The 12,425-nt window shown below is 33.6% G+C and overlaps 2 protein-coding genes across 2 annotated transcripts; both read left to right on the forward strand.

Moving 5' to 3' along the window:
- The first annotated feature begins 2,310 nt into the window (after positions 1–2,310).
- LOC109798667 (beta-galactosidase 8) lies at positions 2,311–9,523 on the forward strand. Its single transcript, XM_020359015.3, has 19 exons — positions 2,311–2,844; positions 2,959–3,054; positions 3,499–3,611; positions 3,688–3,754; positions 3,835–3,927; positions 4,119–4,262; positions 4,666–4,754; positions 4,896–5,001; positions 5,097–5,184; positions 5,367–5,485; positions 5,940–6,098; positions 6,248–6,450; positions 6,543–6,637; positions 7,385–7,494; positions 7,667–7,780; positions 7,946–8,047; positions 8,508–8,719; positions 8,816–9,152; positions 9,257–9,523. Exons 1-19 carry the CDS (start codon positions 2,680–2,682, stop codon positions 9,362–9,364), a joined length of 2,520 nt encoding a protein of 839 aa, XP_020214604.1. The 5' UTR covers positions 2,311–2,679; the 3' UTR covers positions 9,365–9,523.
- A 1,199-nt stretch (positions 9,524–10,722) lies between these two features.
- LOC109799077 (fasciclin-like arabinogalactan protein 11) lies at positions 10,723–11,900 on the forward strand. The gene has a single exon (XM_020359566.3). The coding sequence runs from the start codon at positions 10,827–10,829 to the stop codon at positions 11,703–11,705; it is 879 nt and encodes a 292-aa protein (XP_020215155.2). The 5' UTR covers positions 10,723–10,826; the 3' UTR covers positions 11,706–11,900.
- The last annotated feature ends 525 nt before the right edge of the window (positions 11,901–12,425 follow it).

Raw genomic sequence — 12,425 nt, forward strand, 5'->3', positions numbered from 1 at the left:
TTTTTTAATAAAATTTAAGAACTTAAAATTAATAGATTAATCATAATACCAATTATATTAATATACTTTTATTATTTAATTTATATTTTTATTTTATTTTTAATAAAGGCATGGAGTGCCTCAACTCCACTAGTATAAATAAAGGGAAAGAGCTAATAATTATATACTTTTCACATATTTTTCTAATACGAATATTATTATTAATTAGTGTTTATTAAAAATTGACAAGATCCATTAAATTTGTATATTTTAGTTTTTATTAAAAAAATACAAAAAAAAAATATTAAAAGTGTATTTTTAACATTTTCTGTCTTTAATATTATTGCTATGAATAATGATAATTGTGGTGTGACCTGTGACCATGACTCGCGATATTTACTTTTCACTTTTACATGACGTCATTATTGCGGTGGTTGACTCAAAATAAAAGCATCACCTATTCCATCAAAAATGATTAAAAGTACAGTACTTCCAAACCACCATTTAATAATTTCCAAGATGAAAACATAAATATTCTATAGGAGTTTAAGATAATAATAAATATATTAATACTATTTTGTTAATATAATTCTATTAAAATAGTTTACTGTTTTAATAAATATATAATTTTAATTGTGTTGATTGAATACTTTATGTGTGTAAAAAAAAATAATATATATATATATATATATATATATTACATTAAAAAGTAAGATATTAATATAAAACTATAATTATGATAGGACAAATGAAATATAAAAATAGGTCAAGTTGTATTTTTATCCTCTCTATATATTAAATTCATATAGTTTTAATCCTTATATTTATAATTTTACATTTTTTATTTTATAAAATTTGTAACTTTGATCTCTTCATTAAATGTATATTTGTTGATTGTCAAATTATAATGTTAGTAGTGACTTAAAATAGTTATATAACATGATAATTAATATTTAATAATGTTTAGACTAAGTTGTACTTCTAGTTATTATTTTATTTCATTTTTTTTCTTATTTTATCATTTTATGAGATAAAAATTAAAATTAAAATAAAATTTTATTTAAATATTATTAAATGTTACATCATCCTAATTGTAAGCAAAAATTACATTTTTATTTGATCTTAATTATAAAAAAAAAAATCATTAGTTTTTGATACTCAAGATTAAATTTTTTTTTATCATTTATTTATTGTTATCTTTATTTCCATGTATTCATTTATGATTAATATTAAATATAACAATCACTTTAAGTAAATGTTATATTTATAATAAAAATTGAATTTATAATATAATTAATTAAAAGTAATTATATATTATTGATCTTAATAATTTATCTTATATTATTTATAATTAGAATCAGAGGGGTAATATTAATTAACATATAATCTATTTTGAGTTTATTTAATATTCTAAAAATATGGTATTGGATATAATATATTACAATTTTAATATCAACCAATAAATATTTAATGAGAAGACTAGAATTACGAATTTGAGATTATATTTCTTTTTAAAAAAAATACAATTTTGTTGAACAAATAATATAGTATAATAAATAAAAAATATAAAAGAGATAATAATTGTAACCTAGTAGTACTAAAAAAATTATAGAGATGCCAAAAATACTTGGTTAAGTTAAAACAAAAAAATAGTTGAAAAAATTAGACTTATTTAATCTAATGGACCGACTGACGGATTAATTCGAATCATAAAATAAATGATTTATATATATATAAAAAAATTAAAAAAAAAATTAGGTGCAATGTCAACTCGCTTTACAAGCATTAGTAGAGTTAATCCGAACCATTTAACAAGCTCACTCAGGAAAGAGAATTGTTTTAGTAAACCTCTTTAATAATGACTTTGATTCCCATCCATAAATTTAAAAGGAAAAAAAATAGTACCAAGAATATTTATTGCATCTTAAATTAATTTTAACTCATATCTTAACTAGGAACTTTTTTATATATCCATATAAGATTTATAATTTTACTAAAATGATGGACGTAATAATATACTTGAATCTCGGTGAATTTTATAGTAACTAAATCCTAACATTTAATAGTTTAACATTAATACCATTAATTAAAATAAGGTGGCTTAAGCCCCATGAGTCATGAGTCATGACCAGCTTAATCTAATTATAATCCAAAGAGAAGCGAAACCATGCTAAATCCAAAAGCTGCGGCAGTGTGAGCTCAGAAGCAATGGAAGACAATAACTTATAACGCAAATGACCTTATGAAAATAACCACCATATTTAAAAGCTTTAAATATACTATTTGCATGCGTGTCGTGCCCTTCAACGAGTACCATAAATACGTACCACTATTACCACTCTTCACTCATCTCCCATTTGATTATTCTCTTCCCACTCTCTAAGTTGTTTTACTTCTTCCACTCTTATATCTTTTCACAAAGCGCCCAAGCAACAAACTCTTGCACTCACACGCATGTGGAAAAAAGGACACATTGAAGCTTACTAGTTAGTCCAACATTCTGATGCAACCGTGCAAGCTTGTTTGTTTTCTTTGTCTTAACAAAGCAACCCCGTTGAACCTTTTTTGCCCTTTAACTCTATCCTTAAGCCACGTTTAGCATTTGCTTTAAGATAACTGTCTCACGAAAACTTGTCTTGTGCTTGTGCCTTTAAATATATATAATAAGCTCATTTTGCACTAATAATCCCAGAAAAGACAATGAGAGAGACACGTGTTCTGCTGGTTTTGCTTTGGTTCTTCTGTTCTTATGCCCCTTCTTCGTTTTGTGCAAATGTCACGTACGACCATAGAGCATTGGTCATCGATGGCAAGCGCCGAGTCTTGCTTTCTGGTTCTATTCATTACCCTCGTAGCACTCCTGAGGTTCTCTTCATTTCAATCTTTCTCTCTCTCTTTGTAATGCACACTGCACTCTTTTCTTAACTTTGTCTTTCGAGTTTGGACTTCAAAAGGGTAGTGTTTGTTTTGTTGTTGCAGATGTGGCCAGACCTCATTCAGAAATCCAAAGATGGAGGACTTGATGTCATTGAGACTTATGTGTTCTGGAACTTACACGAACCAGTTCGAGGCCAGGTTCTGTTCTGTTCTGTTAATGTTACTATTACTATTAGCATTTTTTTTATTGATTATGTCCTTCATTGTCTCTTGCATTGTATTCTGAGCGTGTTTGGATACAAGTTAAAAACGTTTTTGAGAGTTTCTCTATTAAAAATAAAAGGTATTTTTTAGTAAAGAAGTTCTGAAATATGCTTCTATGCTTGTATCTTTAGTTTTCAAACAAGTAAAAAATGTATCAGAGGGTCCAAAGTAGAAACCAAAAGTAAAAGTATGCAGCTTAGGAAAATAAATGGTCATTGTTTCACATATTTTTCAGTCTAGTTAAATCCTAAAAGCATGAAATTTGGAGGAGTATTTCTGAATGTCAATCAGAAGGCATAAATTGGTATTTTGAAACAGTTTATTAAGTTGAGGTCTTGTGATGAAATCAATGATGGATTATGTACTTTGGCTTTGCAGTATACCTTTGAAGGTAGGGCTGATTTGGTCAAATTTGTGAAGGCAGTAGCAGCTGCAGGACTATATGTTCATCTGCGGATTGGTCCATATGCATGTGCTGAATGGAACTACGGGTAAAATTGAATCCTTTCTTCGTATTTTTTTCAAGGACACTCATATCTGAACATGGACTTCATCTTTTCTGAACAGTGGTTTTCCTCTTTGGCTGCATTTTATTCCGGGAATTCAGTTCCGAACCGATAATGAACCATTCAAGGTAATTATTCCTTTCCTTTTTGTATGTCTCATCTTGCCACATCTGCTTCCTTCTATCATGTGAGATTTAATTTTCTTCAGGCTGAGATGAAGCGGTTCACGGCTAAGATCGTGGATATGATGAAACAACAGAACCTCTATGCGTCACAAGGAGGGCCTATTATCTTGTCTCAGGTTTTCCTTAAATTTTACTAACTACATGTCAAATTTTCCTTTATGAAAAACTATGGCATCAAGATGTGGAAGCATAGTATAGAGATTAGAGACAGAAGAGTGAAGACAATCTTGAATTCTTAATTGCCTATTGCGTACTTTTTAATAAGAAAAAAAATTGTCTAAAACTAATATGTACTTTCTAATGGCAGGTGGAAAATGAGTATGGGAACATTGATGCAGCTTATGGTCCTGCTGCTAAATCCTACATCAATTGGGCAGCATCAATGGCAACATCTCTTGATACAGGGGTTCCTTGGGTTATGTGCCAACAGGCAGATGCTCCTGATCCAATTGTAAGTTTTCTACCTTTAGTTCTCTACATCAAGTATTATGTAATTTTATGTCAGATTAAATGTTTACTCATTGAATTTTTGTCATTTTTATTTTTAGTACCAACAAAAAATTTTATCGTCAAGGACAAGAAATATTAATGACAGAAAAAACTCAGGGGTTAAAGACGAAAATTGGCAAAAACTTAGAAATTTAAACTAGTAAAAAAATTTGTTCAGACTAAAATTAAATATGGTCGAAAGTTAAGACAACTATAAACATGTTTGATCCTTTTATATTTTATTATATTGGCCGTCTTCCTTGTTCTTGAATAGAGCAATCTTACTGTGCTGCTGTTGTCTACACTTATCCTACAATTCCTACTTGATTGATAATTTCATAATTTTATATGTTAACTATTCTCAGATTAACACGTGCAATGGATTTTACTGCGATCAATTCACACCAAACTCTAATGCAAAACCAAAAATGTGGACTGAGAATTGGAGCGGATGGTTAGTAGAATCTTTTTCTATATAAACATTAGTTGTTTAAAGGTCATACTAAAAATATGATCTGATTGATTGTGTATCTCTTTCCTCGTTCAACCCTATTTTAATTTTTGTTGTAACCTTTGAAATTCTATGAAATCGTAGGTTTCTTTCATTTGGTGGTGCTGTGCCTTACAGACCAGCGGAAGATCTTGCTTTTGCTGTGGCACGCTTTTACCAGCGCGGTGGAACTTTTCAAAATTATTATATGGTAATGCAACCCTACGTGTTGTTTAAGGCTTTAAGCTATTCAATATAGGAAATGAGCTGATGCCACAACTTTTTCGGTTGCTTGCATGTAAACAGTACCATGGAGGGACTAATTTTGACCGGAGTACTGGTGGACCTTTTATTTCCACTAGTTATGATTATGACTCACCAATTGATGAGTATGGTAAGTCTTTCAACCTTATATCTCATTTCAATTGTCGACAACAGAGTTATATAAACTGGTCAAGCTTGCTTCCATATGCAGTCAAGAAGATAAATATACATTATTGCAGCTTGTCATCATATGCTTATGTTATATGTAGAGTACAAAGATTATAGTTAAAATATCTGAACTGCATGATGCAGGGATTATTAGACAGCCTAAGTGGGGCCACCTTAAAGATTTGCATAAAGCCATAAAGCTTTGCGAAGAAGCACTGATAGCAACTGATCCAACAATTACAACTCCTGGACCAAATATAGAGGTAATAAGGGACCCTTTTAAATTTAGGCCAGAATTTCTGGGTTTTCTTTTGGTGGCCTAAATGTCTATGAAATCCCAAGTTTTTGTCCTGAGAAATGCCTTGAAAAATGTGGAGATCCACTGGATCATTGTCAATTTGTCATAAGGTTTCCCTGGTTACTACTGCCTACCCATTTTCGTGAGTCATTTTTTATTAACTGTGGAAAAACACTATTGTCTGATGGTGCTGGTCTTTTCTTTTCTGGGTTAATACTTGTTTTATATGCTATAGAAAAACATAATGTATGCGGTTTAGTGAACAATCCCATAAGCTTAAAAATTTGGGGAGAGGAACACGAATGGTTGGTGGCAAGGATCAAATACCTTACATTTAGAGCCAATTATCCCGAAGACTTAAGTGTTGACTGACATGAATGGTTTAATTATATCTACTAACATTTACTATTCAAAACCAGGTTGCAGTTTACAAGACAGGAACTGTATGTGCAGCCTTCCTTGCCAACATTGCCACATCTGATGCAACAGTGACGTTTAACGGAAATTCATATCAATTGCCTGCATGGTCTGTAAGCATCTTACCGGACTGCAAGAATGTAGTGCTTAATACTGCAAAGGTTTGCCTCAACAACTTCCCAAACAAAATAGATAGATTAAGAAGTTACTTTCAAAATGCATGTGATTAATCTATCTACTGTTTAGATCTTTTCTTTCATTTTTTTAGTCTAAGAAGTAGCATAACCTATAGTTGTTTATGGTATGACAGATTAATTCTGCATCTACGACTTCAAGCTTCACAACTGAATCCTTAAAACAAGAGGTTGGTTCTTTGGAGGATTCTATCTCAGGATGGAGTTGGATTAGTGAACCTGTCGGTATTTCAAAGGCTGATTCATTCACAAAATATGGATTACTGGAGCAAATAAATACAACTGCCGATAGAAGTGATTACTTGTGGTACTCATTAAGGTATATAACATACCTTCATGGTTGAGAAAGCTTTCTTCTGACTTGCGATTCTCTGACCCATGGTAACACTTCATTATTTTTTATTCCTGTAGCATTAATATTGAAGATGATGCTGGTCCTCAACCTGTGCTTCACATTGAATCCCTTGGTCATGCACTTCATGCTTTCATAAATGGGAAGCTTGCAGGTAAATAAACTTTTTAAAGCAATGACCTCTGATTATATGTCTGTTTATGAGTTAAAACCCATATAATGGTGGGTCTCCAAGTAGGATTTGCACCCTTAAGCAACTCTGAACACTAGCAGTCAAAGTCAACCACTATATAGCGATCAGAAGAGAAATAACAAAGGTGGATGGTGTTTCTATCATCCTGCTATGTGTGACCACAGGCTACAGATGATAGACCAGTAACCTCAGTAGTGAGAATACTATCTAGATCAAATAACTGAAATTATGCACAGTGATAAAACTTAATATTCACCAGTTTTATCAGGAGCAGTTTAAAATATCTCACCAAATCCTAGGATCGTTAAATGTATAAAAGAGAAATTATAAACATAATGTTAAACTTGTGCATTCCTTGGCAAGTAAAATTTAAAGTAATGATATTTATACAACAAATTTCTACAACATTCTTTACAATTTAATTTTTCTTCCCATCTCTCTCCATCATATCACCCCTCTAATCCAACACTTCTCTCTGTTCTCTTCCTATCTCTAGTCTCTCTTAAATTGTAAAATTTATTGTATAAAATTGATTTATAAGGAACATTATCCCCAAATTAATCCCTTTAAGGATGTAGTGAAATAAAATCAAGGTTGATTAACAATGGATTATGATTAACTGTTCGTGAAATCTCTCTTATTTAAATGGAATATCTCATGGTTTATCTAATATACTTATCTGTAACACTATATGGGGAATTTTTTCAGGGAGTGGAACTGGCAACAGTGGCAAAGCTAAGGTCAGCGCAGACATCCCCATCCCTTTAGTGGTTGGGAAGAATACAATTGATCTCCTGAGTTTAACTGTGGGACTTCAGGTTCATCTTTTCTTCTTGTAATGTATATAAAGCATTTAGAAGTTAGAATTGAGGAAACTTTGGTTTGTAATATACATTGGCTTGTCAATCCCTCCCCATATCATGCACTTTATATCATCATGCCAGTTCTCGTTACTACATCAACTAATGCAAAACTTAATTTGCGCATCAGAACTATGGAGCTTTTTTTGACACATGGGGTGCGGGGATCACTGGTCCAGTGATATTGAGAGGTTTGAAGAATGGAAGCACTATTGATCTCTCCTCCCAGGAGTGGACATATCAGGTTAGTCTCAGATTAACTAAAGCCAGTTATTTTCTCTATCGTGTTCAATTTTGATGACTCCATTAACCGAAGAGGTTCAACTGAAATGCTGTAAATTGGATTTCGTTTCTCCTTTTTGATTGAAGTCGTTGATGGAATAACCGGTCTGAATTTTTGAGAATTCAGGTTGGCCTTAAACATGAAGATTTAGGCCCATCTAGTGGCAGTTCTGGACAGTGGAATTCGAAATCTACCTTACCAACAAATCAACCGTTGACTTGGTACAAGGTAATCATTATAAGAATGTAACATGCATTTGAATTCTCCATGTTTTCTTATGGATAAAACTTAGATACAGTACCATCGCTACTATTGGTGATATTTTGTTCTCCGATCAAAATTAATGCTTTATCTAGGTAATATGCAAAAATATTTAATAGAGTCTTTTATTATACAAATTATCGAATTGAAACTCTAACTTCAATCGAAGAATAATACCAACAGTACGTATGGTTTTACATACAAGTTTTACCATTTTCTTAATTATTCTCTCATTATTATAACTGCATAAGCAGACAAAGTCTCTTTGCACCTACTTGGTTCTCTTGGTTTATGGACTATCTAGTGTCATGTTTACTCAGCTGTGTTTGTATCTGATACTTTACAATCACTTCAAAGAAAATTAAGGGAATGCTACTATAGAACAAATGATTTTTTTGTTAACTAACGGTAATGCGTGTTGTATTAGACAAACTTCGCTACTCCCTCTGGCAGTATTCCAGTTGCAATTGACTTCACGGGGATGGGAAAAGGTGAGGCTTGGGTGAATGGACAGAGCATTGGACGATACTGGCCTACATATATCTCTCCAAAAGGTGGTTGTACTGACTCATGCAATTATAGAGGGGCCTATAGTTCATCCAAATGTCTTAAGAACTGTGGAAAACCATCACAGACATTGTAAGTGTCAGATATTCTGCATGAAAGAAATCCTGAATTGTTTGAAGAAAGTAAAGGCTATCCTGTTAGATTATTATTGAGTAACTGTTCCTGCAGATACCATGTACCGCGATCATGGTTACGACCAGATAGCAACACACTTGTATTGTTTGAGGAAAATGGAGGCAACCCTACACCAATCTCTTTTGCTACAAAACAGATAGAAAGCCTGTGTTCACATGTATCTGAATCTCACCCGCCACCTGTAGACTCATGGGATTCAGATACAAAATCAGGAAGAAAGGTAGGGCCTGTACTGTCACTGGAGTGCCCTTATCCTAATCAGGTAATCTCTTCCATTAAGTTTGCAAGTTTTGGAACGCCTCAAGGGACTTGTGGGAACTTCAAACATGGACGCTGCACAAGTAATAAGGCTCTATCCATTGTGCATAAGGTGTTATCTAGCTTCCTCTTTAAATAAGTTCATATTTGCCTTTTGTGTAGTTAATTTGACTTGCTCATTCTATTAAGCTGACTCTAATGAGTATTAATTAACAGGCCTGCATAGGATCAAGCAATTGTAGAATTGAAGTATCAATTAATTCATTCGGAGATCCATGTAAAGGAGTAGTAAAGAGTTTAGCTGTTGAAGCTTCTTGTGCATAGACATGTTGCTTCGAGCTATCCCAATTTCTAGCTGACTCGTTATTGAAGATGATCACTGGTTAGCCAATGTAAAGTGATATTCTGGTAGTAAGCCAGGAAAAAATGTCAATAAAAACAGCTTATTTTTACTTGATAAAAAAGAAAAGTCTCACTTATGCATGATGTGTGATTGGTATTGCATGTTAACTCGAAAGGAAGGTTACCAACTCACTAAACAAGAAATTGTTCCCATACATCAGTGTGAGAAAGACGAACAGTGAACAATATGGCTATTTCTGATAAGAGAAGTTAGGTTAATTAATTAAGCTGTAATGAAAATTTTCCCTAAAATAAAATTCATGGTATATGATTATATGTAGTACGTGTAATCACAATTTCATTTACGAAATCCTGGGGCAACATGTTAGGCCTTTATTTGTCTGGATACCTCACTAAGCTAGAAACCAAAATACTGACATGACAATAATTTGTTCAGGAAACTTTTATCATGATTATTGGTGATATTCACCTAGTTCTTCGTTGGTAGCAAACCACTGTAACGAGAACATCTTGAGGTTCCCTTCCCAAATACACTCAGATAAGATTTCTCCCGAGTCTGGATGATATTTCTGTGTGAAATTAAATAATTGCATGTGATATCAATAAACTTTCCATATTCACAATGCTCCTCTCAAGTTAGATTAGTTTTTCATAGATACATGCATCCATTTGATGCATGATGATAACCTTCGAATTATAACGTGAAAGCCAAATTGTTGCATAAGTTCACATCTTAATGCACCTGCCAAAGCTTGGTTCTACCTCTTCTCACTGCCAACTCAGTGCTTATCGATGTCTCACCACCAATCAGTATTGATGCACCACCTTTCCAGTTTCCCTGATAGGTAAGGGTAAATTGTTTTGATTTGGAGCAAGGCTTTAATCCTTGTAAGTTCTTACCCACATTGAGAAAGATGTAAAAGCACCCGAACTGGATTGTTATTTTTTTAATCGAGTATCACACACGCAGCCCAGTCTTGTACTGCTATTATTGATTCCTTAGCTACGTATCTCAACAACTTTTTCTTTCACTCTATCTTCACTGAACAAAAAAAGAAGGAAAAAAAAAAAAAAGAGTACTGTTTGATTACTATGATTTCAGCAAAAAAACACTACAGTTCACAAAATGGATTGATTGTGATGGGATAAGAACATATTGCTCCATGTATATATCCGTATGTCATGGTTGATGCAACACCTCAATATCCTTGCCAGATAGCAAATAAGTGTATGCTCACAAATCGCAATTTAAGGTTTTAAAACAAAGCCTTTCACCTACCTATCACTGTCTCCCGCTCCTAGACTTGCTCTATAAAAACCATCTCTACCATATCATCAATGCATCAAGTACTCATTCCCAATACAAATCCTATCACTTGCAATCCTTCCAATATCATTTAAGCCTTCATTTAACAAAACCAAAATGATGAAGAACCAGTTAGTCTTGTCTTTCTCAATAGCACTGCTACTTTCATTTTTGTATTCCACAACCACTTTAGCCCAATTATCACCAGCTTCTGCCCCTCTAAAACCACCTCAACCAGCCCCTACCCCACCAGCTGAGGCACCTAAACAACCATTGGTTCCCTCGTTGCCAGAGTCACCAAGTGATTCCACCCCTGACACTGCAGCAGCAGTTGACATCGTTGGAATCCTGAGGAAGGCCAAGTCATTCAACATCCTAATCCGTCTCATGAAAACCACCCAATTGATCAACCAACTCAATGCACAGCTCCTCACTACTAAGTCAGGTGGCATCACCATTCTTGCACCTGATGACAGTGCCTTCTCAGAACTCAAAGCAGGCTTCCTCAACTCTCTTTCTGACGGACAAAAACTTGAGCTCTTACAGTTCCACGTTATTTCAGAGTATGTATCTAGCTCCAACTTTGATACACTCACAAACCCCGTGAGAACACTTGCAGGGGCTAAACCTGGAAAGGTGGAATTGAATGTGGTAAGCTACGGTGGAAGTGTGAACATATCAACAGGTGAGGTAAACACAACCATCGCTGGAATTATATATACGGATAAGCATCTTGCTATTTATAAGGTTGGAAAGGTGCTTCTTCCTATGGACTTCTTTGCAGTGGCCAAGGCACCTGCAAAGGGGCCCTCATTGGCACCAGAACCTTCAGCAAAGGCTCCTAAACCTGATAAGGACCCATTATCCCCAGATTCCTCAGAATCATCTCAGATTAATTCCACAAACGAGAACTCTGGCACTGTGAAGATCAATGTGCATGGAAAGTGGGTGCCCCTTGTTCTTGGACTAGTTCTCATGACTCTATTCTCATCATAAACCATAATATAATCCAAGACATTACATATTATGCGGTTAATATTGGAGAGTGCTATGATTGCGATAAAGGAGTGAGTACTAACTACTAAGTACTATAGTAGTAAATTTATGAGAGTGGATTAGGGATATGAGATTGTTGTATACTTCTATGAATATGAATTTATAATGTGATATGCTATGATTGCTTCAATATAATTTTTGTGCACACTCTAACGGAGGTTGGTTCAATATTTTCTAACTTTATGATGTAATATGGAGAAAAAAAATCATCAAAACTCTGTCGGTCTGAAGGGAATTTGGTTCGAAAGAATAGAAACACAAACTTATTAGCAAACAACAGTCAACTATGTTACACGGTAACAAAGGCATAATTTGTTCGTGAACTGAATTTACAATCCTAACATATCACCTAACCAATAGCACAAATAAAGAAAATAGTCCATAAAAGTAAAATAAAATAACTTTTATCACACATTTCTTATGTTAACGAGGCTTCAATTGTAGATCTGCTATAAATATCAGAACAAGCAGATGGCCCAAACATTTTTGTTTGGGTCATATCAATTTTATTTGATGTGAATACTCGACCAATTTACAGAGTCACCGCGCACCACTCAAGTAACAGTTGCATAGATACATGCATCCTATTGATGTATGATAACCTACGAATTACGATGTGAAAGCAAAATAGTTCCACCCGTTCACATTCCGAAGAAACTA

Source organism: Cajanus cajan, chromosome 8, assembly GCF_000230855.2.
Source record: "Cajanus cajan strain Asha chromosome 8, NIPB_CcT2T_4, whole genome shotgun sequence".
NCBI lineage: Eukaryota > Viridiplantae > Streptophyta > Magnoliopsida > Fabales > Fabaceae > Cajanus > Cajanus cajan.

Bases quoted from the DNA above. Each gene is read 5' to 3' on its own strand.
- LOC109798667 (XM_020359015.3), top strand. From the start codon at position 2,680: ATGAGAGAGACACGTGTTCTGCTGGTTTTGCTTTGGTTCTTCTGTTCT. The intron at 3,612-3,687 runs GTAAAATTGAAT...TTTTCTGAACAG, and splicing joins TGTGCTGAATGGAACTACGG to TGGTTTTCCTCTTTGGCTGC. The intron at 6,638-7,384 runs GTAAATAAACTT...GAATTTTTTCAG, and splicing joins CATAAATGGGAAGCTTGCAG to GGAGTGGAACTGGCAACAGT.
- LOC109799077 (XM_020359566.3), top strand. From the start codon at position 10,827: ATGATGAAGAACCAGTTAGTCTTGTCTTTCTCAATAGCACTGCTACTT.